Consider the following 27,410-nt stretch of genomic DNA (forward strand, 5'->3'; position numbering starts at 1 on the left):
TCAGAAAAGCAATAATGGTTTTGGCACAAAGATGATTAAATATATACATTTCCTATTGGGCCTCTGCTACAAATTGTATGGTATGATACCTATGTACTGTATTTATCATTATCCTAGTGTAGTGCTTTCATATTGTTCCTCTGCCTCAGTGTTGCTTTTTGGGGGAAATGTATTTTGTTTGCAACTGTCTGATAAATAAACTATAGACGAGAAGGAAGTGTTTGAAATATTTATTGTCTTTGTTACAAGAAAAACAAGGAAATCGCTGTGAAGAACCCCAAAAGGGGAATTGAATACTGTTCTATGTACATATGTATGTAGGGCACGATGCCAGTCAACTTAGCATGGGGTCAGTAATAATTGTGTTGGTGTAGACCTAGACGAGATCCGATAAAGCTTTTTTCTGTCTTTCACAGAAACGTAATTTCACTGACAGCATTACATCCGAGCACTGTTTATGATATCTACATTATTATGCAAGTCTTAAAATGCTTTTCATTATGCATTGTGTTGTATAATGCTTCATTTCATTAGATAAACTTGTTTGGCTGGATAGAAGACAAACACTTTCACTCCATCTCTCTCTCACACACACACGCACACACACACACACACACACTGAACAAGAGACCAGCTGGTCCTGAATCATTCTGACATCTGCATGCAGTGTACAGGGACTTGTGTTGCTATATCAGGAGAGGCTCAGCTGAACTTACCCTAACTCCTAATTCATTTTCAACATGCGTGCTTAACTGCGCTGCACGTTTAATAGGTTTATTGTGCAAATGATTTCATCTCTTTGCAGAACGTAATTAAGAGAGAAGAGTTTTCCAAATACATTTATTTAAATAACTGAAAGAAAACAGAAATGATGGAAACATCTATTAAACCTACAAAAGGTACTGTATGTGAAACATCTGTACAAAAATGTTTTTTTTCACCCCAAACTTAATACATGATTATCATTATAGTTATACAGATCAATAAAAAGACTAAATAGAGCATACCCTATCCCCTGTACATGTTTTATAAATATTTACAGTCATTACAACATTGACAGATCAGTCACGTTGTAATTCTTTTCCTCGTTAATGTATTTCTCTTCAACTCTTGGACTGTTGACTCCACTGTTAACCTTCCTTACTTGCTCATGGACTGATCTGTCATTGCAATTTTACAGCTCCGTGTCATGTCTGCTTCATCACCCAACAGGTGGATATACGCAGCTAATCCTGATGTTTTCTTGTCCCTTGCTGCTCCGCTGTCCTCACCACCCTCTTTCTCTCTTTCTCTTCCTCCCTTTCTCTGTGGTGTCTCCTGTTTCTGCTCTTCTTCATTTCCTGGATGTGTTTCCATTTCCCAGTCGCTAAGCCTCGTCCTCGCGCCTTTGACGGCCCCTTCTCCAGCCACAGTGAGTCACAGTACTCCTCCAGAGAGCGAAAGGGAGAGCTCATCACTCTCAGGTAGTCTTTATATCGCTGACGGGACTCTGTACCATGTCGTAGATCCACAGTGGGCTCTTCACCAAGCTTGAGCTTACTGTCTAGCTGGCCATGTGTAACGAGTTGCAGCGTAAGGCGGAGGAGAGTGTGGGTGAAGTGCGTGTGCTCCTGAGCGACGCAGATATACACCCCGGCATCAGAGGCATGGAGGGAGCGAATTAGAAGACCTCGATTAGTGTGAACAACACGATCATCCAGCCTGACCTGGAGAAAAGAAAACAAACGAACATCATAACAGCTTCATCATGAACAACAGGGTTGTGTGAACACAGCTACCTGACATTATGCTGACTGGACAGTCCACAATCCTATATACCTACAAATGTCTTATAAATTCATATTCAATGTTTTCCTATATATTCTGTGTCTCTCTGCCCCTAAGCAATCAATCACAACGACTGCTGGATCACAGAACACTTGCTCAATACCTCCCACCCTGTTTACACACATATTTTCACGCATGATTTGTATCTTAAGTGGCTTAAACACGGTAATGACCCCTGAAATAGGAAGCACATTGAACTGGGTGTGGTGAATGTCACCCACAGCACGAGGGTCCAGAGGTCATTATGTGGTGTGGAGAGATACTTAGATCTATGATGAGAAAAAGCAGTTGGCAAAGAAAGGTGTTTTTCAAAAGGTCCGTGTGTGGGTGGGAGAATACATGTGCTTGTCATTAAGGTGTAAGAGTAAGTAGCATGCAAATGTTTGTGGTTCCCTCCATTCATTTAGCATCCACCATGATTCATCAAACGGCATGGCTGCTGTCAGGGCCTAAAGCAACACACCTGTGTTGTCCAGTGTGTGTGTGTGTGTGTGTGTGTGTATAAGTAAGTCAGTGCATATATGGATGCTTCAAAAGCATACCTCCCGCAGCCCTGCTCCAACCCCCAGAGGTGTAAACGATAAGACAGCTAAAGACGAAGGCCCAACCACAAACTGTGGATATTTGAGTGTGTGTGTGTGTGTTTTTGTGTAGCTGGTCTGTGTTATGTGTGTATTGCTCTGTGGTGGTTTCTAGGTCTGACACTGATGATGTGTTGTCCGGGCAGAGACAGACCCACAGGTCTCACAGTCTCTTTGGACACTGACCTTTACTCAAATTTGATTTAGTCGTCTGTTTCCTCGCACATTCTCATTTCATGACACACCTGACCTATTTGCTAAAACGTGTAGTATTACAAAAGACAAAAATCTTACACAGAGTTCGCACAGAATTCAGTGAGCGTTTATGTGTGCATCGTGTGTGAATCTGTATCCCCACTGACCATCTAAAATCTAGGTATCTGTTGCTAAACTGAAATGCCAGACATCACTTTTGCCTCTATCTGTATCTGAGCATGTGTTTTAGCTGACAGATTCCTGAAAGGATGAGCAATGCAGCTTTTAAGCAGAGGTCTGTGTTTTGTTCTAATGAACGTCATCCCTGAACTTCAACATCAACCATGCTTTTTGTATCACTCATTTTTAACGGGCCAGCATTCCTGTCTCCGGGAGGTGAATTTTGCACACAGGCACGCAAACAGCCGCGTATACACACAAACATTCTGCGAGAAAGACTGAGCGCTCTCCCCCAGCTGACGCCTTTAATAGCTGACTTTTACAAGGGGATAAGAGAAGTGCGCGTATGTGTCTATGAGGAGAGTAAATATTGGAGCGGGCTGCAGGTGCTGTGAACAGCTGCTTGAAGATGCCTTTATCAGAACCCATCAGGAGGCAGAAAGTGTGAAGAGAAATGCAGAAAGGAACAGACTGTGGGAAACAGTGGAGATAACACAAGAGGTATGAGGAAACAAAGTAGACAGAGTAAGGAGCATGAAACTGATGAGGGAGAATGAAGGACAGGAGAGGAGGAGAGATGACAGACAGGAGAGAATAGGGGGGGAAGAAAAGCGCAGGAATTCAGACATCACCTTCTTCAATGTGCTGTGCAAGGCGGTAGACTGAACTGAATGGCTAGAAAGAAACCTCACCTCCCCAAACTTACCTACTATAAAGTTCATACTGCAAAAAAGACATTCTTTCTGTTACCAATGATTAAAGTAGGCATCCTGATTTAGTCGATTTTCTTTTTATTGCTTGTTTTGTACCTCGCCTGTAAATTGCTTTGCAAAAAAAAAAGCTCCAGCCAAGTGACTAAAGGTAAACGTCATGTAAATGTAGGTTGTAAAATAAGTCAGTCGGTGTGAATCTTTTTGTACTTAACACAGCTGCCACAACATTCCCAGTAGGTGGTTAGGAGAGGAATAAAGAGGGAGACTCAAACTAGAAATAAAAAGAGACAGAGTGACGGAGAAGTCGGGTTTTTGTCCAATAAAAGGGTCAAACTGCATCCATTTAAAAATTTTAAAAGTAGCATGGCTCACACACATAGACATGTCCCGCTATGTAAATTAAGACATGTCTTTAAACTCCTCTGTATTAGTCACTTGAACTGCTTCACTTTGTATTGACAGTGAGGACCAAAACAGCACTAACTCCCTCGTCTAATCATAGGCATTACGCTACATGGCAAAAAAAAAAAAGTGCACTGACACTAATCTTGCCTGTAACAATAGAGAAAGACAACTCAAACACCTTTTTTACATTAGCCCTGATATTACTTCCTTTTTAATCAGTTTGGAAGTCACGTTCGTAGTCTGACATCTTAATTAAAGAAATCTTTAATTACTCAAAATGTCAAAGCATTTGTGCTGCAGTTTATCTTGGTCTGGAGTATTTAATAAAACATTAGAGGGTTTTCCACACTCTCTTGCCAAACAATCTCACTTATTTATTCATTCATTCAGGTATTTATCCAAAGCTGTTGTGCTGCACGGCTGCATTTGCATTTCTTCAGGCTTCATTCTTTATCAGGACACTCTTCAAGCATCAAAGGGGTTTTCTTGTTAGGCTCAGCTCGAGTCTGAATTCCTATTTAAGATACTACTTTATGTATCAGAAAGATTGTGAAACAAATCGGCATGCCAGTAAATCCAGCCGGGGGGCTCTCACTACCTTTTCACTGGCAAAGTAGAATGAGGGAGATACAATTTCGGTTACCTAGAAATTATTTTTTAAACATATGGAAACCGAGCCAAACATCTTGGAAACTTTGCCATGATATATATTGTCATTAATTCATCACAATCTGCACACTGTAGTGTATCTTTTTAGTTTCTGTCTCTATCATACGGCTGTTCTGGAAGAATGCAGTGGAGGAAGAACTCCTGCATTCACTCCTTCAACACTTTGTCTAACGTACAATAGGTCACATATCATTGCATGCCTAAACATACAAACACAGAAAACTCCCCATTGTGATCATTACTCCAAAACACACGGCTGTCCCTATAGGGAACAATCTGTTATGATTTCTGCTGTAGGAGATCATAAAGAAAAGGTCTGTGCGAGTCTATAAAAGACCGCATGGGTCTTTAGCGGCCTCTGCACCTGTCATTGTGTTTACATTCACCCCTGAGAGGGAGGATGGGGGAGCAGTTGTGGGAGTAAAATTAGGGGGAAGTAGTGAGAAGTGCCTTGAGTGGTAAACAGGCCACTTGCAATGGGTGGAGGAAGGTTTGAATGTTTAACTAGGGCAAGGGAGGGGCGCTGACACTGCGAGCAAGCAGGTTTCTGTTGTGTCATTCAGGAGACAAGTGTCATCATCAATGAGTTCCTGTCCACACCTCAAGTACAAACACATTACCCCGCTGTGCCTATACGTCTCCCCCTGACGACCATCCTGTTTCCCAGGATCATTTCGTATTTCACAATGGAAAGAATCGAATCTACCGTGAACAACCTATGACGGCGCACAGGGCAAAGCAGTGACACTGAAGCATGAATACCTAGCTATTCAATGAGAAATGCAGAAAAACACAGAGGGTTTGATTTTTACCATTATTCATATGATATGTAAAGTATATCCTACCCCCATCTCTAATTCAAGTCATTCCTCCTTTAGAAGGAGCTACAGGAAATTTCATGAAGCCCTGGACACTCATAAACATCAATAATGACCCTACATAAAGAAGTAGTGAGACCTCCGATTGCTCCCCGATTCCCTTTAATTCTACAAATCATGTGACCTTTGGGTTTTCACATTGATTCCACTGTAAGCTGTGAATGTTATCCTCACAACACACGCACTAGCTTTTATTTTCCCCATGATAAATAGGACCTGCAGTGATGTGATTTGTGGCACAAACAGTGTTTGACAAGTTCACGGCTCAGACCTCAGGGCTGGTGATTTTGAAGTCAAACATGAGGTTTTTGGAAGTTTTGAAGCAGTTATGTAAGAAATGATTGTTGAACGGCTGGCTTTGTGCTCGCTACTTCCCTTTTTGTGACCTGGCATGTGAAAAATGTAACCCCTCGGGTACAGTATACTCATGAAAAGCTAATAAAAGGCCTGACTTCAGAGCGAGGGGTAAGATTTGTGTGAGTGTGTAGATGTGTAGAGATGAGTGCACTCTCCGACCTCCTCTCTGCGTTCGGATCCAGGTCTCTGTATGTACCACCGGATCTGGGCCTGTTGAGATTTGGGGATACACTCTAGAAATGTGGAGTTGCTCTTCACCCCAAAGAGGACCCTCTCCTCCACCCGTCCCCCACCAAGACCTAAAGGAAACAAGGCTGTTACCGATGCAGTCTTTCAGTCTTTCCTCTGATTCTCTGAGGAAAAAAACATACTTTCCTAGGAAAAGAGACACAAGATGAACTTCTGGAGAGAACAAAATCTACGTACCATCAGTGTCCCAGCACTGACTGGCAGGATCTCCATGTTTAATATCCTGTCTCCTGGCTCGCCTGGAGAACAAACACATAAAGTTTAATAAGATTACAAGTTCATGCCCTGTGATCCTAAAAGTTGACAGTAATCTTAAGTAGAGGCCCTTTTCTGGTTCATGTGTGCAAAGCGAGATGCCAGTTACAGGGTGGTAACGTTATTTCTACATAAATGTTATAGTACAGATGTAAAAAAACAAGGGTTCAGGAGGTGGGGGAGCTCACTTGGGCTCCTTTAGTTTGTATTGATTTCCCCTCCTCCACCTCCTGTCAGTCCTGTGTGACGGGACATCTGCAGCCTTCACTCACTGACACTGTGAAGATCAGCTTTCAAAAGAGCCCTTGAGACCACACTATTCCACAAACCATAACAAAATCCCCACTGGCCAATAATGTGACAGTGTGACCCCTAACTGTAGGGTATACGTTCTGTGAAACCTAGATCCGTGCAACGAACCCCACAAACAAACAAACAAGAAAAGATGGATCACAGAACACAAAGTCACAGATGCACATAGAGTGGACTCTTCCACCTCGAATACTACACTTTAGAGGTGTCCAGTGACAGTAGCATTAATCATCTAGAGGGACAGCATCTCTAATCGATGCCTTAAATGGACCAATACCCTCTGACATGGAAAAACCTGAAAAAAAAATGTGAAGAGAGCCAGAAGAACCAAAATAGAAAACATATTCAGCAACAACGATGAACTCCTTCTGACAGTCTCAGAACAAAGAAGCAGCCTTAGGGACACACACACATACACCCACACCATGTAGAAGTAGAGCAACAGAGGGTCAGTTTAAAGCAGTTTGTTGATGCAGCTCTTCCTTTTCTTTTTTAGATCACACATATCAAAAAAAAAAATCAATAACACATTTGAGTTGAAGTTGCTCGTTATTATTTCACGCTATTTGTGCAACACCGCGACTGCGACTTGGCAAATTAAGAGATCAGCATCACCTTTTAGATGCAGGGATGTAGCGTGAGCACGTATGTCCATCCCAGGCGCAGTAGGGGTCTCGAGCCAGGCAGCACTCAGCACAGGCTTGGCCATACAGATTACATCTACTGAGGGAAACCTGGGCCAGCCCCTCACTTGAACCCACGTAGAGTTGTTGCTATAGTGAAACACACAACACTCTGCTTTAGGGGTGGTAAACATAAAGATCTATTTCAAGGTCAAGTTTCCGAACATGCACAGAAAGAACAGAAACCATCAATGAAAGGGAACAAAATGCATTGAAAGCGCATTCATTAGTTGAGCCTGGGAAAAAGATTCAGTACGTGACAACAGATTTGTTGCTAAGGACAATTAAGACACGTGTAATACTATACATGTATTTTTCATTCAGGACATTTTGCTCATATTCCCTATTGTGAAAGTAGGCTCAGGGATAATTGGGAGACATTATGGAAGACTTTAAACATTCACCTGAATGATTTGATTTGTCAAAGTGACTGGGAAGATTTTTACTAATGTGAATCTCCTGAAGTTGAGGAGACTCCTAAACACCACTTTCAAACTCCTACTGCACACACTCGTGACCATGCACACGCACACAGGTCAAAAACTGCTGGAGATTAATGAAAGCTGTGATTGGGCCTGAAGTGTCTACTGACACTTGTGACCCTTAGATAATGAGGGAGAGGGGGGCGAGAGAGCTAGAAAGAAACAGAGAGAGAGAGAGAGAGAGCGTGAGCGAGAACACAGGACTAAATTGGGGATAAGAAAACATATTGTCTCGTGCCACTTCGGGCATATGCACCCACTAAATGTGCGTGGTACGAATGAAGGAGGAGAGCATGCAGAAATGGTGATATAAAAAGAGTGTGGGAAGAAACTGGGTGAGAATGAGGCCAAACCTGTTTAGAAGACATCTCCATGCTGAGGATGGGAGTGGGAACCTGCAAAAAGTCAAACATTCATTGGACAGAGAACTGTTTAGCTGAAAACAAAAGATGAGATTGTTGAGTTGTCGTTCGTTGCAGAGTTCGTAGAACAAAGGGCACGATGAATATTTGACTGATGAGTCACCTTTTCCACGGAGAATGACTTGAGTTGTCATTTGACAGTCAGTTGACGGTTGTCATCGCCTTTCACAAAGCAGCACTCGCAGCAAACAAACTGTATTCGTGGATTTGTGTGTGCAGCTGTATTGTGTACAACACCTGGAAAACTTGAAGTTCTTCAAGAACGACCTCCTCTGTTGACCAGTTCTCCTGTGTGATGCTCACCACCTTCAGAATTGAACCAACATCTGCAACAGAGGGTGACACACAACAAGCAGATCAATGCATCCAGCCATAAGTTGCTGTCCGTACGCTTGCATCCTTCATAAAAGTCAGACACTGAGTGAGAACTCCTGTTATAGAGCTTTGTAATATAAAAGTGAGTCAGTGCTGAGACCTACTGGATCCAACATCTACCTTAAATGTATTCATTTTGCCAACAACAAGAATAAAACAGCATCAGCAAAACCAGTTTTATGTTGATGAAATGTTATAGTGATCTAGTGCCACCTTCTGGTCACATATAGGCAAGAAGAGGAGAGTGTGTCGTACCTGTCCCAAGAAACATGACCTCATACTGTCCATCCTCTGCTAAAACTCTGTCCACAACAATCTGAGTCAGGGTGTAGTCCACCCGGACGCGTGTGAACACTGGCCGGCCAGTCAGTGGGTAGACGGAGCGATACATCAGAGGGTGGAATCGGATGAAACTGACAACTTCATCCGGGAAGTCTTTGGTGGTCTTGATCCTTGGATCATATGTTTTGCTGGGACACTGGAAAATAAGTTGGATGATAATAAGTTGAGATGATTTAAATTTTTTGTTGTTATTTTGCTTGTTTGTCTTTTTCCAACAGCTGACTCTCTGCCAATGTAACGGTGCGTGTCTCCCTCTGGTGAACACATGAAGAACTGCAACAGGCCAAACACTCATCTGGAACATCTGCGTTACGCCTGTTCTCTCTTTTCGTGGAACAGCACGGCTCAAACGCAGCTCTCACTCATTTGTACGGGTCAAGCTTACGCCATACATCCCACGTCGGCTCATGATTAACTTTCCTTTTTAAACTAAATTAAACAAGGATCTGATTAGCATGTCGTGCAACCTCGGGGTTGTGTCATACATTATGAGATTGCATGTGCAGATGTGAGCTTGTGTACCCTGCGGCATTCTGAACATTTCACCCTAAACTTTCACATCAGTCCATGTTTATTTTTTTGTAATTGTACTTTGCAAGAAAGCTAAGGACTGTGGGCATGAAATGAATAAATAAAAATGTTTCTACTTGTCTCATCTCAGTGGTACTGTTGGATTAAAAGTGGTAACGTACTGTTCCTGGACGTGGATACGGTATCCTTCCCTCATATTCTACCCATCTGTGGTCAGGCCCCTCCTTGTGGGCATAAGGTCCGTTAAACACAGCTCTTATGTCTGCCATGCTGTAAACACACACCGCTGACCCACGGAAAATGGAGCTGTGACAGAAGCAGGAACAAGAGGTTATGTTAAAGATGTAGCAGAATAGTGTTGATATCAGGGTGATTAATACTGAATTTACCTGGATGTAGTGAAGACTGCATACACTACAGGGTTTTTTCCATCTCTGGTAGGAAGCAGAAAGATGTCCTCTTGAAGAAAGAGAGGAAAACAACATAAATTACCTGCACAGGAAGAATGCTGTTGTATTTTTATTTACACAGAGCCGCAGCTACAGTCTACAGTGCAGCTGCTGGTGCAGTTGCACATTCAGTCCTTATGCAAAAGTGCTCTCTGTTGGTAGTTTCTACAAGATAAAACCCAATTTCTTGGCCTAGATTTGGACTTTTTATAGTCAGCAGTCACTTACGGAGCTCATCAAAGTGTGTGTCCACTCCGTCTGACCCAGGGATAGAACACACAAGTCTGGCTTTGAGGAAGGTGGTCCATTTATTGGTTAGACTTCTCAGCCCACCCACATCATTCTGAAACACAACCACATACACTGTAACAAACCCATAGTCAGCGAAGTGCAGCTGTCCAACATGGCAAAAAGACTACTGTATCACAATTAATACAGACTTTGTACTTAAACACAATCTGACTGTAATGTACACAAACGGGTTTAGACTCAGAGAAAACACACAAAATTGCAACCTGACTCCGATTTCCTTCACTACTTAGGAAAATAAACAGGTCAACCACATGCCTCTGGTATGGATCTGCTTATTTAACTAGCACAAAGGAGGCTTCTTGTTAATATGATGACAGTTGGAAGTAATTGAAAAGAGAGAGGAAAGAGAAAAAGGGAAATGATGGAGAGAGAGGGGACATACAAAGGAAAGTGCAGCAAGTGAGGCAGCTGATTAATAATGCAGGTTTGATTTTAGCATATGAATTGCTGTTTTAAGAAGCAAAGTATGATTGAGGTTTGGTAAGATGGTTCAAGTGCGCCTCTTTGTCGTGCACAGAAAACTAAGACTAACTACCTCCCTATTAAACTTGGCTTGTGGTTCAACACACACAAAAGCACACTTAGGTTTAGGGGACCAAAAAAAAAATGTAAGCACTTAATGAGGATGGTTCACAATGGTGATAATCTTCAAAGAGGATTCAAGTGAAGTGGCCTCATTCCTTTTACATGCAGGGAAAAACACACTTACAGATAATGAAAGTGAAGGGAAAACACAAAGACGGAGAGAGAGAGAGCAAGAAGTGGGAGCACTGCCATTCCAGAGGAATCTCCTTCCAGTCTGCCTTACAGCTTACTCCCAAGTCATAAATACACTGAAAGCTTTTCCCTAAGAATGTAGCAAAAGACCTCTGATTACTAATAGCAAACTGCTGTGTGGGCCAGTCACTAATGACACACTGTACAATATACAAGAGGTCCCCAATCATGAATTTATCCTGCATCTGTCCTTAGTCAGATGGGAAGTGCCAAGCTTGTTTTGACCTGCTGTCAGGGGCCACTGAATGATGAGTTCCAGCTCGTTTTCTAGTCGAGACTGAATTTTCTCACTGTAACTTGCGCTGGACAACAGGATCGGCCGAACTTACATAATCCAACGTACATTAAACAAGCTGCGCTAAATTATTAAAGTTAAAACATGTGCAGTGTTAAGTACTGCTGCACAACATTGCTTTTTAACAACGTTTTAATAGAGCGCAAATACGAATACTTATTCTTTGGGGCCATTGAATGGTCCAAAGATCTTTCAGTGACATTGATACTGAGGGCTATTTAGGCAGCAGCGCTTTGAATGACCTGTCAGCCGAGCACAAAGGGGTCAAAATCGTGATTTAATGACCCTGACAGCAACACCCTGTAACTCTTTCAGAAGAATACAAAAGAAGGATGATTCAGCAAGGCCTCCTCCTGGGAAACATAAAACACTTATGTAGTGGCTAACACAAAGATCCCTTATCCAATCAGATCACTGTCAAAATTATCCTGGTCCTGTCCTGGTCTCCTGGTCCCACAACATCACACCAGTTTCTCTCGTTATTTAGTGAGTCTCAACATCCATGTCCAGTACTCTGGTTGGCTCTTTAATTCTTCCACTCACTTCTCACTCCCCTATCTATTTCCCAACGTGTTATATCCTCACCTCCTCTCTTTGCCTGCACATACTTCCCACTTTCCACACCTCTCTTGTGTAATATCTCACCTTACACACGCGAGCCACCCGAGACAGGATGCTCTTGTCGTTGCCTTCCCACGAAACCTCACGGAAGAAAAAGTATATCTTATCATCGTCCGGGTTGTAGGTGTCCGCAATGGGATGAGCAGATATGAACCTGGCCTCTGAAGACAAAGTGAGGAAAAGACAAAGAGGGGAGAGCGTCAGACAAAGTCAGGTAACAGCTTTGGCCATGTGCTGAAGCCGTGACATCACGTTAACAACACACTTAGCACATGTTTAGTTAGAATCTCGCTCTGTGTCTACAGACTTACAAAGCTAATGCTTGGCTGCGCATAAATATTCAACTTGTTGCACAGTTTGCTACATGGACTAATGCAGTGAAAGCCACAATATTTACAGTATGTTACAGTAGAAGCAGCCTTGTGCGCTCATTTGTGACTTTCAGCCTGTCTAGCAGCATCTATTATTCATCACCGTGGTGCAGATTCTTTTATTAAAAGCAGGGTTTGTGCAAATATTGCTTGTAATAATGTGCCACAATGTACTCCATTACAATTAACAATGAAATGTACTGCAGTCAAAATCTTATTTAGTACTTAAAGTACTAAAATATGGTTGTGTCTTTTGGCCATGTAAGGCAGTGGAACAAGCTACAGTATAAACACAACACTGCCATACTACCACCTTATAAAGTTCAACACTGGCCCACTTACAAAATAAGCCTGGACATAACAACATTCTTTTTTTTTTTATTGTTTTGTGAATGTAATACTGATATTCATTCTCCATTTGGCTCTATTTTGGTGAGAAAAACATCTGGGTCTGGAGCTGTAAAATGCTCAGCTGTGTTCACCAGCTTGTCTCTAAATCCATCTCTCTGCCGTTTGCGTGTTGGTGAGGTTGCGCAGTTGTTCATCAGAACATTTTCGCTAAAAAGCAAATTCCTGATGCTTCTGCAAACAAGGTCGACGGGAGCAGAGTGAAGCAAGACAGTAAACCTGCTGCAAGACCAAATTAAAGAGCTGGAATACACCGAAGACGTCCACACGTCTGAAAAGTCGTGGTGATTCTCATTAAGTCACTGAGTGACAAGTTTAATGCAACACATACATTACTTTCTTGATCCATACAGTATGTTAACTGTATGTAAGTTCTTATAATAATAATAACCCTACAGTAAATAAATGTTGCTTTATATCGTTTCTCGACTGGCTTTGTATGGACTTAAACTGTAATTCTTAATAGTTATAATTTCAAAGTGTGAGTCAACGTGGTCTCAGAATAAGAAAGAACCAACGTAGAAAACAGCAGTGAAAAGCAGAAACTGCATATTGCTGTCAGTGTCCTGATTCAGAGAGGAACTAGTCCAAAGGTTTAAGTGTTGACATCACATCAACATTAGCTCAACCCCTAGAAGTCGAGCCAACCACCAGAGGGTGATTCCCCAACTGTCACAGTTTAATGTACAACTGTTAACACACTTGACAGAAGGTCATTGTGAGTCCTGCAGCAGTGAGAAGAGGTTCCACAGGCTCACAGTAACAAAAAACACTGCAAGAAATTATGTGTTCTTTCCCTCAGCATGCCCAGGTCCAACCCATGCTGTTTACACAGAGCGAGAGAGGGAAGGAGAGACATATTAACTCCAAACATCTCTGACTGCGCGGTTGTGAAATGTGGCGACCATGTGTAAGGATTTAGATCCTGGTGACAACCCAGTGACTTGAAAACACTCGAGACTGGAGATGTATACAGAGAGGGGAAAAAAAAAAAAACTCCCTCCTCTGTGATGACTGTGCAGGCCCCATGTGTGCAGCTATAAGAGATGTGCGACAAAGACTGTGAACTTTGCGGCACACTGTAAATTCCCCTGTAGGTGTGGTTCCCATTCAGCTATGGCATTCATATAAAAGTTCCAGCTAAATGAATACGTGTGCTGTTTCCACTCCAGCGGAATGCCAATAACCATCCCGAGGGCACAGAGAGGCGCTTTGTGTCAGCGGAGAGGCTGGAAGTTTGGAGAAAAAGCAATAACAGCTTGGAGTGCGCTCGACGTGTTAATGTGGATGTGTGCGAGCTTGTGCGCACCGTTGATCCAGTAGTCTTCAGAAATGTCTGTGCGTATGTAGTGCTGATCAGGTGGGGGGCCGAGGGAGCGCGTGAACGTTGTGTCTTTCCCCAGGAAGTCCGAAGACGTTCCCGCGTACAGGTACTGATCTGCAATTACGGAGACGGCTCAATAAATGACAACATTAAAAATATTCAAATAACACATCACCATGACTTGTGATTGAAAAGTCAATGTACAGTCATTTTGGAGGTAACCATTTTATATTCACCTTAAAACAGATCAGAAGATCAATTTCACAGTGTTACATTACATTATATTTTTCCTACTGTTTCATTAGCTCACCTCAGGTAATCCATTTTTGTTTAGACACAAACATATGGAGGAGAGATAAGTAATTTTGCAGCCTGAGGAATGTCTTCTTGAATAAATAGATAAATACAAATTTACTCGACTCAACAGAAACTTGAGGTGGAAAAATGAATTTATCCCTGCGATTTTGCTACTGCGCACCAATAAAATCCTGGTACACGAGTGATAAGACAGGCAGAGGACTGCTAACATGATGGCTCTTCCTACCTGTGAGGACTGAGGTGAATGGCTGCAAGGGATCAAAAGGACACTTCAACCTGCCAGACTCCACTGTACTAGACAGCAGCTGGAACACGCCATCCTGTGGGACGGACAGGAAGATAAGGCTACCCTTTCAAAAATTGGAACCTGCCAAAAAGATTCTAGCTGACATCCACTTGCTCGCATGTGCTTTACCTCTCTGCGCCCAGTGATTTCAATGAAAGCACAGCTGGGATGGAAGGCTCCTGTCCCACAGGCGTAGACGTGTGTTCGATTGTAGTTGTGCAGAACCCTGACGAAGTTAGCGCACTCCAACTGGGTCGAGCAGGGACAGAAGAAGAACAAATCAAAATCATAAGGAAAAGTTGGGCTAAACAGAGTCTAGTCTAGATTTGACAGTGTACGGCTAGATTTACAATGTACATGATTGTTTTGTTATTTAGTTTGCTTGATATTTGTACTCACATTAGCATTTTTGCCTGCCAGCTTGCACGTTTCAACTCTGTCCCGGGCAGCAGGCCAGTGAATCTAACGACAAATAAAAGGAAAAAATAAGTGCACCCCATAAGATAAAACGATAAATTCTCCTTTTGAAAATCAAATACTTGGAAAAAACCCTCTACCATGCTACTGCAGTGCTCTGTATGCCCGTTAAAGCCTATTAAATTAAGAGTGCAATGTTTTTAAAGTGCAAAAGATTCGGAATGCATCAACCAGACTTCACGATTCACCTATAGGTGGGCTACTTGTGCACTTTAGAGTCGATTGTAACATTTAATGGATCACTTTAAAGGGTAAGCTCCTGACCCTTAAGGTGAAATAAGCTTTAATGCAGCCTAAGATCCTCCACAAGGTTCTTTTAGTGGCTCTTTATGGCTTAAAACCAGAAGCAACCAGGCCTTCAAGGGCCCCTTAACTCTGGAACTGAATAACAGAAGAGTTCTTCATCGCTTTAATGTTTGATATGTTTAGATGTTGCCTTAATTATTCATTTCTAAAATTTCTTTTTGGATTTTTTTTTCAGCCATCTCACTGCCACACGTCAATGATCTCAGTTATCCAATACTTAACACATTCAGGTGTTGGTTGGAGACAGCGACAAACGTATAATATCAAGCATCCCTTTTATGTACCCCACCATGTCCACACATGTGTTATAACAGGCTTATGTGCTTAGCGTGTTCCCTCTCCTAAGTCCTACCAAGGAGAGCTATCGCCAAACTTATTCACGGGTCGACAGAGCCTGGATACGCATGCAAACACATCAGCATCAGTGTTAAAACATCTCATGATTCCAAATCATGGCATGCCACAGAGGAATTCATATTAAAATCCAGTGTTACGATGTGATATGTGCAAACATATCTCAGATTATACATATTTTTATTAAACCAAGAATATAAAAAGATTTTGTGGCCTAGTGTGTCTTCCAAAAAGGAAGCTAACAACAACTGGAATTCCTGCTAGTAGAATTTGTGGGTGTGCTTTCGTGCCCGAGGGTCCAATTCCAGGTATGCCTCTCCATGAACCGATAATCACCAGGCTTTTATCTGTAGATCCTATTCAGTGTCAAGGGCTATTCCCAAAAGGCACAGGAAAATGAGACTTTCAGCGTCTATCTCGCTGGCATCAGTATCAGTGACCAGAGAGGCAACATTTGAGACAACTTTGAGAGCCCAACTAAGAGTTAAAACAACCAGATAACGATCAAATAAACACGCTGTCGTCCCACTTGCGGATCAATCTCAGCTGCGTAAACACACACTCTCGTCTACAAACCTTAACATGCGGCGTACGTCCAAGTGCATTTGCGTGTTTGTATAAATGTGTAAGCGCGATCGTGTGTGTGTGTTCTGTAAATCTGTATATACTTTATGTAGTGGTGTGTGTGCGTGTGCATGTCTTGACCCTGACCCCTCCAGACAGACAGCTTCAGAGCGCTGCTGAGTGAAAGGTGAGCTCTTCTCTCAAACACTACACAGCTCAGTGCATTTCAGCTCAGCAACAATGTAATGGAAAAAGAATATCTAACGTCTACCGCGCTTAATGGTAAAACAGGTATAAGTGTCACGAGGTGAAACTGAATGACTGTCTCTATAATAATGAACTCTTCACAGCAAAGAACAGAGGTTATTAGGATGTCTCAAGTGACTCCAAGCGTGAGTTTGCATGTCTGCGGGCTGGGTCACCGACAGTGTGTGGAGGAGATGCTCCATCTCCTGTTCAAACTTGAACTTCTTCCAGCACTAGCTCTCTGTCAGAGGGAGTGGAGACACTGTAAACACTTCAGAGTCTACCCAAACACCCTCCCAAATACAGTACAGCAAGTGACTGGAAGCAAAACCAAAACCAAAAGCCACTCTTCTTTTATTCTACTACCTGTATTCTTGGACTTTTTCCTATTATGAGAATCATTCCATGTAGTACTTCTGCATCGTTGTACCTTTCTAGGAGCTCTGGCCAAATGATCAGGGTCAAGCAGGTAGATGTGATCCCTGGCTCCCAGCAGAAGACGCCCTCTCTCCTCATCCAACAGGAGCGAGTGGGAATGGAGGCCATCGGAGGGGCCCAAAAACAGAGAGACACTGCCAGCTTGCAGCAGTTCTGATCCAGTAGGTGAGACGGACAGAGGAAAACAAAGAGATTAATACATCTGCACCGTAAAGAGTAAACACATGCTGTATGTTTTATGTAAGAATGTATCATCCATCATCAAATTACAGTACAGTGAAGACAGATAATGCTGTCATGTGTATCTTATTCTCTTAACTGTAATTTATTCTCTGCAACAAAATCCCAACAAGCACATTTTTGGGGGAAAACATGTCTCGGCTTGACTGGAAAGTCCGTAATCCTCCGGTGGTTCAACACCTTAGCTACACATGATAATAGAGACAAGATAAAGTAGCAAAGACCTCAACAGCACATTATGTGGATGCTTTATTTGAAATCCTGAACAGGGTATTTTCATAGTTGCTTCACTAACCATGAAGACATCTTTCAATTCATTTGGCTGTTCAGATGGGTGATTATTCACTCATTCTCATTTACTGTTGGTTGGCATCTACATAAATATGAGCTTTGGCAGTAGCATATGCATGTCATGGGTAACTGGAGCATGGATCATGATGAGCGCAGGTGGATTACCTGTTGCTCGCCCATTAGATGATATAGCTTGTTGTTGACTGCTAGTGGTGATCTTTCCAACTAAAATTCAAATGTATTGTATATATATATATATATATATATATATATATATATATATATATATATATATATTGTATATATGATGCTTTTCAACATAAAAACTAAAAGTTGGTCTGTGAACTCCTGGCTTCGAAGCTCCATAATGAAGACCGTTTTCAGGGAGCTGAATACAGACTACATTCTCGGCTCAGCACTGTGTCCTTCATCTCCTTGATCTGAGGAAATCTCTTCTATCACCAGGCTCTTTTCAGCGCGCCAGTATAGCAACATGCCTTGAATAAACACTGGCTCAGTGTGGGGGAGTCCTGTGGGAGTCACTCTGAAAGGATTGACATTGTGATTACCCTCTCGGTGTGAAGGATTGGAGAGGTTACCAACCTTTCAATATTTGAACTTCTAGGACCACTCCACACCACGCAGTTCTTCTTAATACCTCCTCCCATACACAAGCTCACATGCACTGCACCTTCACACGCACATATCTTTTCCCCCCTCCTACACACAAACACACACACACATCATGTCCACATCAAACCAAACCTCCCAGAGAGATTAGGTCCACTAGCCTTCAACTAACGGTAATCTGTTCTGTAAACACACAGCACTATGAGCGCACTGAAACAAGCCGCTTAGCTGTTGCAGCTTAACATAGTGATCCACACCTTTCTCCAAAGAAGAGAGGCCCCGACCTCAATAAGTCTTGATTAGCTCCTCTGCTGGTGATTTAGCCCAGCTGCCCTGCTGCCAACAGGCTCTATTGATAAATTAGACTTGACGTCTATATTACTGTAATGCCTGATATCGTACTACTCAGGATAAATAGGGCAATGCTTTCATTGTTTTGTCTGACAAGTTGAAATGATAGCTTGTAGTGGGAAAGATAAATTGCTCGAATGATGGTGTTTATGCATCTGCCATTTGTGCAGGGACAGATAAGGCCATTATGTTCATTAAAAGCACTCCACTGATCATTGTACTCTGCATCTAATTTAGGTGAGATGAGGTCACTGATATGATCGCAGCATCAGACTGCCATTAATATTCAATGTAGGATGTTCTATCCATAGATTCAGGGTACACACAGTAACGCCAAAGCCAGCATCAAACGCTGGGTCACGCCGATATGAAGCTGATGAAGATGTGCTTGAGTACAGCCAGATTTAATCCACTGAAAAGTGTTTTGATTTGTTGCCAATAAGCAAATACTGCAAATGCATGTCTGTAGCTTTTGATTAATACAGGTCACAAGACTAAGGAGAGAGTGACTGTTGTGTAACTTTAGCCGTGTAATCACACACTGAGAACAAAAGCCTAACAACCACCTAAGTGTGCATCATATTAAAACTATTTAAATCATGAGCAGATGATATTACTTCTCATTTGGCAGAAGGCCACGCCGTCTGTGTTGTGACTCTGGTTGAAACTCGAACTTGCGCCTCAAGGTGTGTTTTCCATAGTTCGGTTCTCGCGTTCAGAGTGAAAGGCCGTTGTTTTGGAGGCGTTCACTGAATCAGAGATGATTTCGCTTTGATCGTTTAACCCTTCACTCATTGGAGCTTTGCTTTCTCGGGAGGGCGATGTGTTGTTGTATGAAGACTGATCGCTGCTGGGTGGTGTCGCTTTTGAAGAGTGTGCAGTGATGAGATGATGACAAGATGTGTGCATGACGTGTGCACTGGGTTGGAGGTGATTTCGCTTTTGATGGATTCTTTGTGCTTCGGTCATCCTGACTAACAGAGCCAAACATGGACATTGTTCTTCTTTAACAACAGAGGAGGAAAACCACTGCATGCTGTAGTCAAATGGCCTTTCCACTGAATCAACAGCAAAGTGTAGTTAGCCGAACTAATAGTCAATACTGAGGAGCAAAGCCAAGATACACTATATAATGTTTTTTTAAAAACTTAATTTTCAGTCTCATATATCTACTCAGCTGCCCAAAAATAAAATGCAATCATATATAAAATGATGAACTACTAAGTTTTATCTACTGGTTGGCTTGGAACTAACATCAAATAAGACAAACTAAATACTGATTTAACTGCTGAGTAAACACTGTCCCTAGCAATCAGTATTCCTGCAACTACTTACATGTATTTATGTTGGACACTCTGGACATACATGTGTATCTATTTCCAGCCATACTGGGTTTTGGAAGCCTTTGAGCAGAAGAGAGCTTTTGGAAGTCGAAGTCAAACTGAGTTTACTTTTAGGTCACAGTGGGGATTCGATTTTATGGAGCAAGACTTAAGTTCATTTGTGTGGTTTCTTGGAGCTACATAGCATGAAAGATGGAGACTTTTGAAGTGAAGTTTGCACTGGAGCTGGGAATGGGGTTTAAAGGGAGCAATAATTTAGTCTTCCTCAGTGGCATGAGGCAAACAGACTCAAAGCTAAACACATGGACACAGTGCACCTTGCCAGAGCCAGTTAATATATACACAACAACCTCCTATGGCGAAGCTACATCAACATAAAGTGTATTTATATGTCTTATCTTGTCTAGACATGTGTAAAGGAATGAACTGCAATAGTGTATTTAATTTTTACAAATTCAGCCTCAAATATTGAAAATATATATTTTTATGTTGATGAGAAAATTAATAAACTGTCTTCTTACTTTACAAAACATGGTCCGATTCCTGTGCTCGCAGGAAGTGACTAAGAGGAAATTATGAAGTGAGCTATTGTACCAGTAAGAGAGTCTTAAATCTCTGACTGTACTTTACAGTGATGTTCCAAAGAGACAGTGGAGACAAAATGCTACATGAAGAGACAGAGTTAGATGGGTCTGTAGAAGACGCACACTAAAAAGCTAATGTACTGTGAGCTTAGTTTGGTTTGGTTATAATTAGAGCTATAACTCCAGCTAGGCATGAAAAGTTGTTGGCATGAGATATAAATATATTTTCAATTCAATTCAAGTTTATTTATACAGTGCCAAATCATAACAGACTCATCTCAAAGCTCTTCACAAAATACAATATACAAAATGACTTCATATTACTCAACATTTTATTACAAATGCAATGCAAAATAACATGAAAGCTTTAAAGTGCATGTAAATATGTAATAAAACTCAGGCAAATCAACAATATTTCAGGTCTTACCTCTGTGACTGAGTTTGACCCTGGGGAAACTCTGTTTGATGGTGGCTCCAAAAGGCAGGGTGGCCAGCAGCAACAATCCCACTAATGGGACCCCTGGATGGGATAGTACTTTAATCCTCTTCCCGCTGGCGTCATGATTACCGCCAGACATGAAGTATAGCGCCCCAACTTCATTCAGACTCTGCTTACCAGAGTCTTCTTTCCTCATGGTGTGTGGAGTGGTCTTGTTCTGTTTTCGCTCTGTCCTTTTCTGCAAACCTGGAGGGAGACCAGTGTAAGCTAGGGAGGAGCAATCATAAGTACATGTATGTGTGTGCATGAGTGTGTGTGTGTGTGTGTGTGTGCAGTCTCATCTAACTTCACACAGGACGTGTACACAGGTTTTCTGTTGCGGCTATTCACCATGGAGCCCTTCAGGCATGTCCCCTCTCTTTACCCACCCATCAGCTGTTGCCTGCCGCTGGTTTTCCTTTTGTGTCACTTTTAAATCTGTTTGCCCAAAACAAAGGTCAGGCTAACAAAACAGTCGCATTCTAGTACCTGTCACCCAGCGATGACTCATTTATTTTCTCTCTACTCCATCTTCTCTTCACATCAATAACACATTTAATTTTTTACCTAAATAATACTTCCCAACAGTTCCAGCAAAGGCTGATGACAGTGTCAACTCTTTCATTATGTCCTTTGGAGGACTTCTTAGGGCATTAAAGAGCAAAGACAATAGTTCAAACTCTGTGAAAAGTGAGCTCCATGTGTGCAGTCCCGCAAATGTGAAAATGCTTGAATGAAGTGCTGTCAGTGTTGCTCTTGTGTTATTTTTATTAGTAACACTATATAAGAAGACAAGTAAGAATGAAATCAGGAGCTAAGCATAAAATCCTTGCACTCTGGATTTTATGGCAAAGAATCAGCTTTCACTTATAAGAAATATTTATGAATCTGCATTATCTGTTAAAACATAAACTGTTCTTCATGTAAAGAGATCATTAGCATAACATCGGTAGTAAGTTTATGGGGGGGGGGTCGATGAGTCATACCAAGTTCTCAGTTTGCCTTCATTCCTGCACATTCCACGGCCGTCTAGCTACTAATTAACCCCGAGAATCAATGAAGAAATTAATGAATGCATCAAAAGAATGCCAACACCCGTCAGGCTTATCTCCCTCATTACTTTTCTTCCACCCTCATCTCAGATAACACACATCAACCCGTCTTCTGACAATATAAACAATGTCAGCCTAAAATTAATAGATCTGCTGCGGCGAACACGCTCACATATCTCAAATGCCGGAACTAAGCGTGATGCAAACACCATTAAGGTCAAATGTTGCCTATGAAACACCTGCAAAGTTATAAGTTATATAATGTCATTTATGCATTCTGCACATATCTTCTTGCTTGCCTATACACACTGATTTGCATTGCATGATCAAATGCACAATGGCATGATGGCAGATAGGTACAAGCTGTGAAGGTACCAGCCGTTTCACTTAATTTATTTTTCCAGTCCAGTTTTGTCATCTGGTGTTTGAAACAGAGTTCATCACGGAAAATCAGGTCAGAGTAACGCCCATCCCAGTGCCCCATTATCTTTCAACTGGAGACACGGTTTATTTAAAATGACAAGGTAAGGCCTCTTCACACATTTGGGGTTAGTAATACAGATTTAAGCTGTGTGTGTGACTGATAAGATATCAGCAAACAGAGTGAGGAAGTGTGACGGTTTCAATCTGTGCAGTCCTTGCACACTTTGTGAATGACAGTGATTGTGCTGGTAGGCGGGGAGGGCTCATCCTTTCCACAGTATCTTCAGGCGTGCAATGGCACGATTTCACTCAAGTGAGTGACGTAATGAAGTAATGTAGCTCCCTTCACCACCTGAGTGCCTCCATCTATCAGGCGATACAGGCCTGCGCAGCGACCCTCCTGACGAATGCCCCCAAACAAAAGAGAATGTTCAAGTATAAGAAGAGGAGCATGAGAAGGGGGTGACAACATGAAATCGACATGCACTTGAGCAGGAAAAGACTGAAAACCTACCAGAGAGAGTGAATAATTGTTATCGAAAGAGAGGTAGAGAAAAAGAGTGGGTGAGAGACAGAGGTGAGAAAGAGGTGAAACAGACAGGTTGTGCCATGTGGTTTAAGCGAACGCTCCTGTTTCCTGGAGTCTGGAGGAGTCCCTGTTGTGTTTGGCAGCATGGCCGGCACACGGTGCAGGGGGTGATGGGAAACAATCTTGATGGCAATGGTGACAGATTTAAAACTATCAGCCAATACAGTGCTGCTGACGTGATCTCAGCCCAACATACTGGATAGCACCTTATAGATTTCACAGTTTTTTTTGTGCTCCGACAAATACAGTATACTGTACTATGTGTGCCACAAAATGTCTATTCAACAACAGTAATTAATCAACTACTGTGTGGCTCAAAATCTAGAAATCTGCATGCTATTTAGAAACATTTAATCATCAAATTTTTTAAAAGACACATATTCCCTATAGAAGCTGTCAGGAGTGGTGAGGAAGGAGCAGATGGCGATGAAGTGCTCTGACCATAGACATTCTCACACAGAGACCACCTAATGAGGCATTTAGCAATCCAGGTGCCATGTAGAGTACACTATTATCGGGCCTCTCCATCTCCGTGGGACAGAGTGCATTAGCACAGCTATTTGTCTTTATTCCCTGACCACAGGCACTGACCTGGCAGAAAAACAAAGGTAATTGTTTCTAGCTTTCAAGACATTAGTTGTTTTTCTTGGCAGCAGTCAATCATAAGGAATAATAAGGAAGCAATAAGGAAGCATGCAACTCCCCCGTGAGTCTGTGTGAATTCATGTCTCACAGGAATAATACAGGACTGCCACTCGGCTGCAGTGTTTGTGTAACACAAACACTGCAGCATACACACTACAAGGACCATTACATTTTAAAGTTGTTCTGCTGGCTATAACCAACGCTATGTATAGCATTAAAGGATGAAACAACAATGTTCACACACACACATGTGTTATTCTTTGGTACTGTAATATACAATTTATCTGTTTTAAACACAAACATTACTTCATCTCAGAAGTATATTTATCAGCACAGTATGTGTATGTGATCAAGAAAGAGATGAAACTAATGGAAATTGGAAATGCTGTAGTTCCTCTCCATGGATTAAAACAGGGAATCTTTGCAAATTGGAAAATCTGTGTTTTTAGCAGCTATTTACCTTTTTAAAAAGTCCTATAATCAGTTATCTGAACAGCTAAACAACTATAGCATCCTGCCAGCTCACTGCACTGTCCTACAGTTTACAGTACATGGGGATTCTTTGGGGAAAATAACCGTGCACCTTGTTTTGCATCAAATAAACACATCCACAAAACCACATTAAAAATACCAGGCGCCAAAACCCCAATCAAATTCAGACAAGAGAAAATTCCAGTGGCATTCCCTCTGTTTAGGGTGTGAAGCGTCCGTCTGTGGTGATTAACCAATAGAGACAGATAAATTCCAACCCTGAGGTGCTGTCTGTCCACATTTTGTCCCTCCCTATGCTCTTATCTAAAAACACTGGTAAGAGAATACTCTGGGCTACCGCTGGTACGGTAACCAAATACACCAAAGCCAGATAATAGTACGTGAGCTGCCTTTGTTAGAGATTTGTTTTATGTTTAATGTTGCAGTTTAATCCGCCAGTCTTGTCAGTCGAAGCCAGAGCCCACAGCTCCTCTGCTCCGCCACAGGCAACTGAAAACACTGCCAGCTCAGGTTTGCTGTCACACCAACACAAGGGTGAGAGAGTGGGGGGTGGTGGGAAGTGACACTGGATCTGTGGATTAACCTTCTATATAGAGAAAATGAAACCGGAAAAACATAGAGTGGAAACAAAGTTGATTAGCTATAAAAAGCACAAAACAAAACCAAGTAACTAAGAAGGGATAGAGACAAATGTGCCGATTGGTTTGTTAAAGGACAACGAAACAAGTAACTCTACACATGTCGAACAGGACATGACCCGGGCATGCATCTTTGAAAGTGTATGAGTGGCTGCATGAATGAACATATGTGGGTGTAAACTAATACCATCGTCAGGACGGCAGATGGGGGCAATAGGGCATGAAAACAGTGACTGACAATTGTAAGTGCTCTCACTTGTCTCCTTATTACCTCAGGATAAAGGAGTGTCACTATGATTTGGTGCTAGACAAATAAACTGAATGAAACTGAAATGAGAACACGCCTGTGTGCTTTGCAACAGCTTTTCTCAAGAAAGTCACTGTCTTCTATAAATGTGGGAAGAGCTTCTGTTGTTCTTTTGCAGCCTGGGAAGATGTTGTTTTGCAGTTAGCATCACACCAGCCTCAGCACATTTCATTACTGACAGGGAAAAACAGAGGCCACAGACCTGCAGGGCAGGGCCAACGCAGCCCGGCCGTCTGTCTACAAGTCATTGGCACCTAGCTGTTGTAGACTCTCTAAATATACTAACATCACACAGCAGCTGTCTGTCTGTACTGAAGGATTCAAGAAACAGTACCGTATAAGGCTAAAATGTGCAAAATGGATTTGTTCAAATTACACGTTCCACCCACAACCCGTTGTGTTTTGCGAAAACAGTTGTTCATTTTGATCACTATCCTGGAAAAAGCCTGAGCATCAACTGCGTGACGCTGTCACACAGTGCAGGAATGGTGCTGTAGGCCATTTAAAACAAGCAGAATATTGATTTTTTCTTTTTTCCTCTGGGGGTAATGTTGGATCAGTTCAGGCACGCCGTACAGAACAGGAGTGAATTACTGTAAAGCACACAGGAGTCAGGGTTAGCACTGCAGGGCTTTCCACTGATTGATATAGTGAATGACAGAACCCACATGTCCTACCAAGATGCTCACAAAATGACTTATTATCAAATCTACCCTCGCAATCGCACAGACAGATGAGATTAGGATACAGCTGTAGCCACAAAGTGTGTGGTCACTTGTTAAAGCAGTGGTCCTCTTACCACATCCCCAGTCAAGTCAACTTGTGACTGGCTGCGTACAGTTACTGGAAACCTTGTACAAGTGCAATCGAATACAGCTGTTATCATTCATTAGTTTTGGTTAGTTTCATACACTATGCTTAATGTACTGTAGAAGTGTTTCAACATTTTAGAGGAAAAAAGAGTTGTTAGTTCACACAGAGCAGAGAGTCCACAATTTGCTACTTGTCAAAGCACGATAGACTAAAATCCTGCCATTCACACAACTTCTAATACTGTAAAACAATGTACAAATACCTCATAATAGTGAAACATAAAATACGGGCGCGCTGCCAACTGCATCAAATGGCTTCAGAGAACAGAATGACTAATGCATGAATCATATGAGATTTCTTTAAGATGACATGTTGGAGTTAGGCACATTCAAATCCCAGTTTTTCAGGGTTGAAATTGAGGAAAATCTGTAAGATGTCCCGCAGAACTTTTAGAAGTTGTCGAGAGTTTGACAAAAGTCTACATAATATCTATAATAAATTAAAAAAAAAACTATTATCAGACTTCAAATCTCTAAACAAACTCTCAGAAACATTAGATGAAGGGAAATAAATGAAAACCTGCCCTGATGGATGTGCTGTCCATCCAGGAGCTCAGTGTCAGCTACATGCACTAGGCTCTGCACAGAGTACCTGACACGAAGCTCTACCTTTGGGAAACCTTCAGCAGCACCTGTATCATCGTGATTGTCGATTCCCTGTGTTTGTTGTCTTACCTGCGCGCTTCAACACGTGTCCCCGCGCTGTGGACAGCAGCGTCCCTCTCCCCCCAGTGACCCGACGAGCGGACTCTCACTCACACTTGCGCAACCTCGTGCTGAGCAAAAGAGAAGTGAGTGGACGAAGTGAACACTTGGACTCCGCTGCTCTTCACTGTAGTTAAAGGCGGACTGGCGCTCTTGAACTCTGCAGGGCACTGCGCTGGAGGACGCCTGGGGAAAGACAGACGGTGAAGTCACTGCTGCTGCTGCAGGGGAGGGGCCCTCAGCATCTGTCTCGCTGCCAGCCAGGACTAAACTGACACCTTGATGGCCAATTTCAATCTTCTGGTTTGTAGATGAGGCTTATTCCGAAATAGACTATTACTGTTTTGAGTTCACGGCTGGTAAATTGATTGGTCATGACTTTGTGTGTCATGAAAAAAAAACAAATAAAAAAAAAACAACCTGAAAAGCCAAAGGTGGTTCTTACTAACAGCACAGTCTATAAAACATTGATTAAACACCAATAAAGATATTAATATTAAGCCTTTATTAAGGGTGCCTAACTGGAGCACGGGTAGATATGACAGATAAATGATAGATACAGTGAGCTCACTACATTGATTTGACTCGCACAGACAAAAAATAAGAATATTTGAATATCTAAAAAGGACGTAGTTATTCGCAAGACTGTGGGAGTTCATAATAAAAAAAATGCATGTTATTGCCACTAGGATAATACCCTTATGTATCCTATAAAGGTCTATACTGATCATTCTGAACTGTATTTGGGTCCACACAGGCAGTGTATCC

General features: G+C 42.1%; 1 protein-coding gene across 5 annotated transcripts in view; it reads right to left on the reverse strand.

Annotated features, from left to right (window-relative positions):
- Positions 1-269: 269 nt before the first annotated feature.
- sema3d (sema domain, immunoglobulin domain (Ig), short basic domain, secreted, (semaphorin) 3D) overlaps positions 270-27,410 on the reverse strand; it is a 31,864-nt gene continuing 4,723 nt past the window's right edge. For 4 of the 5 annotated variants that reach the window (XM_026366427.1, XM_026366426.1, XM_026366429.1 and 1 more), the window contains 18 exons: positions 26,613-26,828; positions 20,869-21,126; positions 16,995-17,155; positions 15,017-15,079; positions 14,747-14,866; positions 14,558-14,651; positions 13,999-14,127; positions 11,935-12,071; positions 10,134-10,248; positions 9,846-9,915; positions 9,618-9,762; positions 8,839-9,061; positions 8,446-8,534; positions 8,140-8,181; positions 7,237-7,394; positions 6,232-6,293; positions 5,965-6,104; positions 270-1,706 (listed from right to left, as the gene is read on the reverse strand). In XM_026366427.1, the coding sequence (XP_026222212.1) occupies positions 1,227-1,706; positions 5,965-6,104; positions 6,232-6,293; positions 7,237-7,394; positions 8,140-8,181; positions 8,446-8,534; positions 8,839-9,061; positions 9,618-9,762; positions 9,846-9,915; positions 10,134-10,248; positions 11,935-12,071; positions 13,999-14,127; positions 14,558-14,651; positions 14,747-14,866; positions 15,017-15,079; positions 16,995-17,155; positions 20,869-21,076 (2,436 nt within the window). In that variant the 5' untranslated portion in view covers positions 21,077-21,126; positions 26,613-26,828 and the 3' untranslated portion in view covers positions 270-1,226. The remainder of the gene's footprint in view (positions 1,707-5,964; positions 6,105-6,231; positions 6,294-7,236; positions 7,395-8,139; positions 8,182-8,445; positions 8,535-8,838; positions 9,062-9,617; positions 9,763-9,845; positions 9,916-10,133; positions 10,249-11,934; positions 12,072-13,998; positions 14,128-14,557; positions 14,652-14,746; positions 14,867-15,016; positions 15,080-16,994; positions 17,156-20,868; positions 21,127-26,612; positions 26,829-27,410) is intronic. The other variant, XM_026366430.1, reaches the window with a different exon arrangement.

The sequence above is a fragment of the Anabas testudineus genome, chromosome 6 (genome assembly GCF_900324465.2).
Source record: "Anabas testudineus chromosome 6, fAnaTes1.2, whole genome shotgun sequence".
NCBI classification, from domain to species: Eukaryota; Metazoa; Chordata; class Actinopteri; order Anabantiformes; family Anabantidae; genus Anabas; species Anabas testudineus.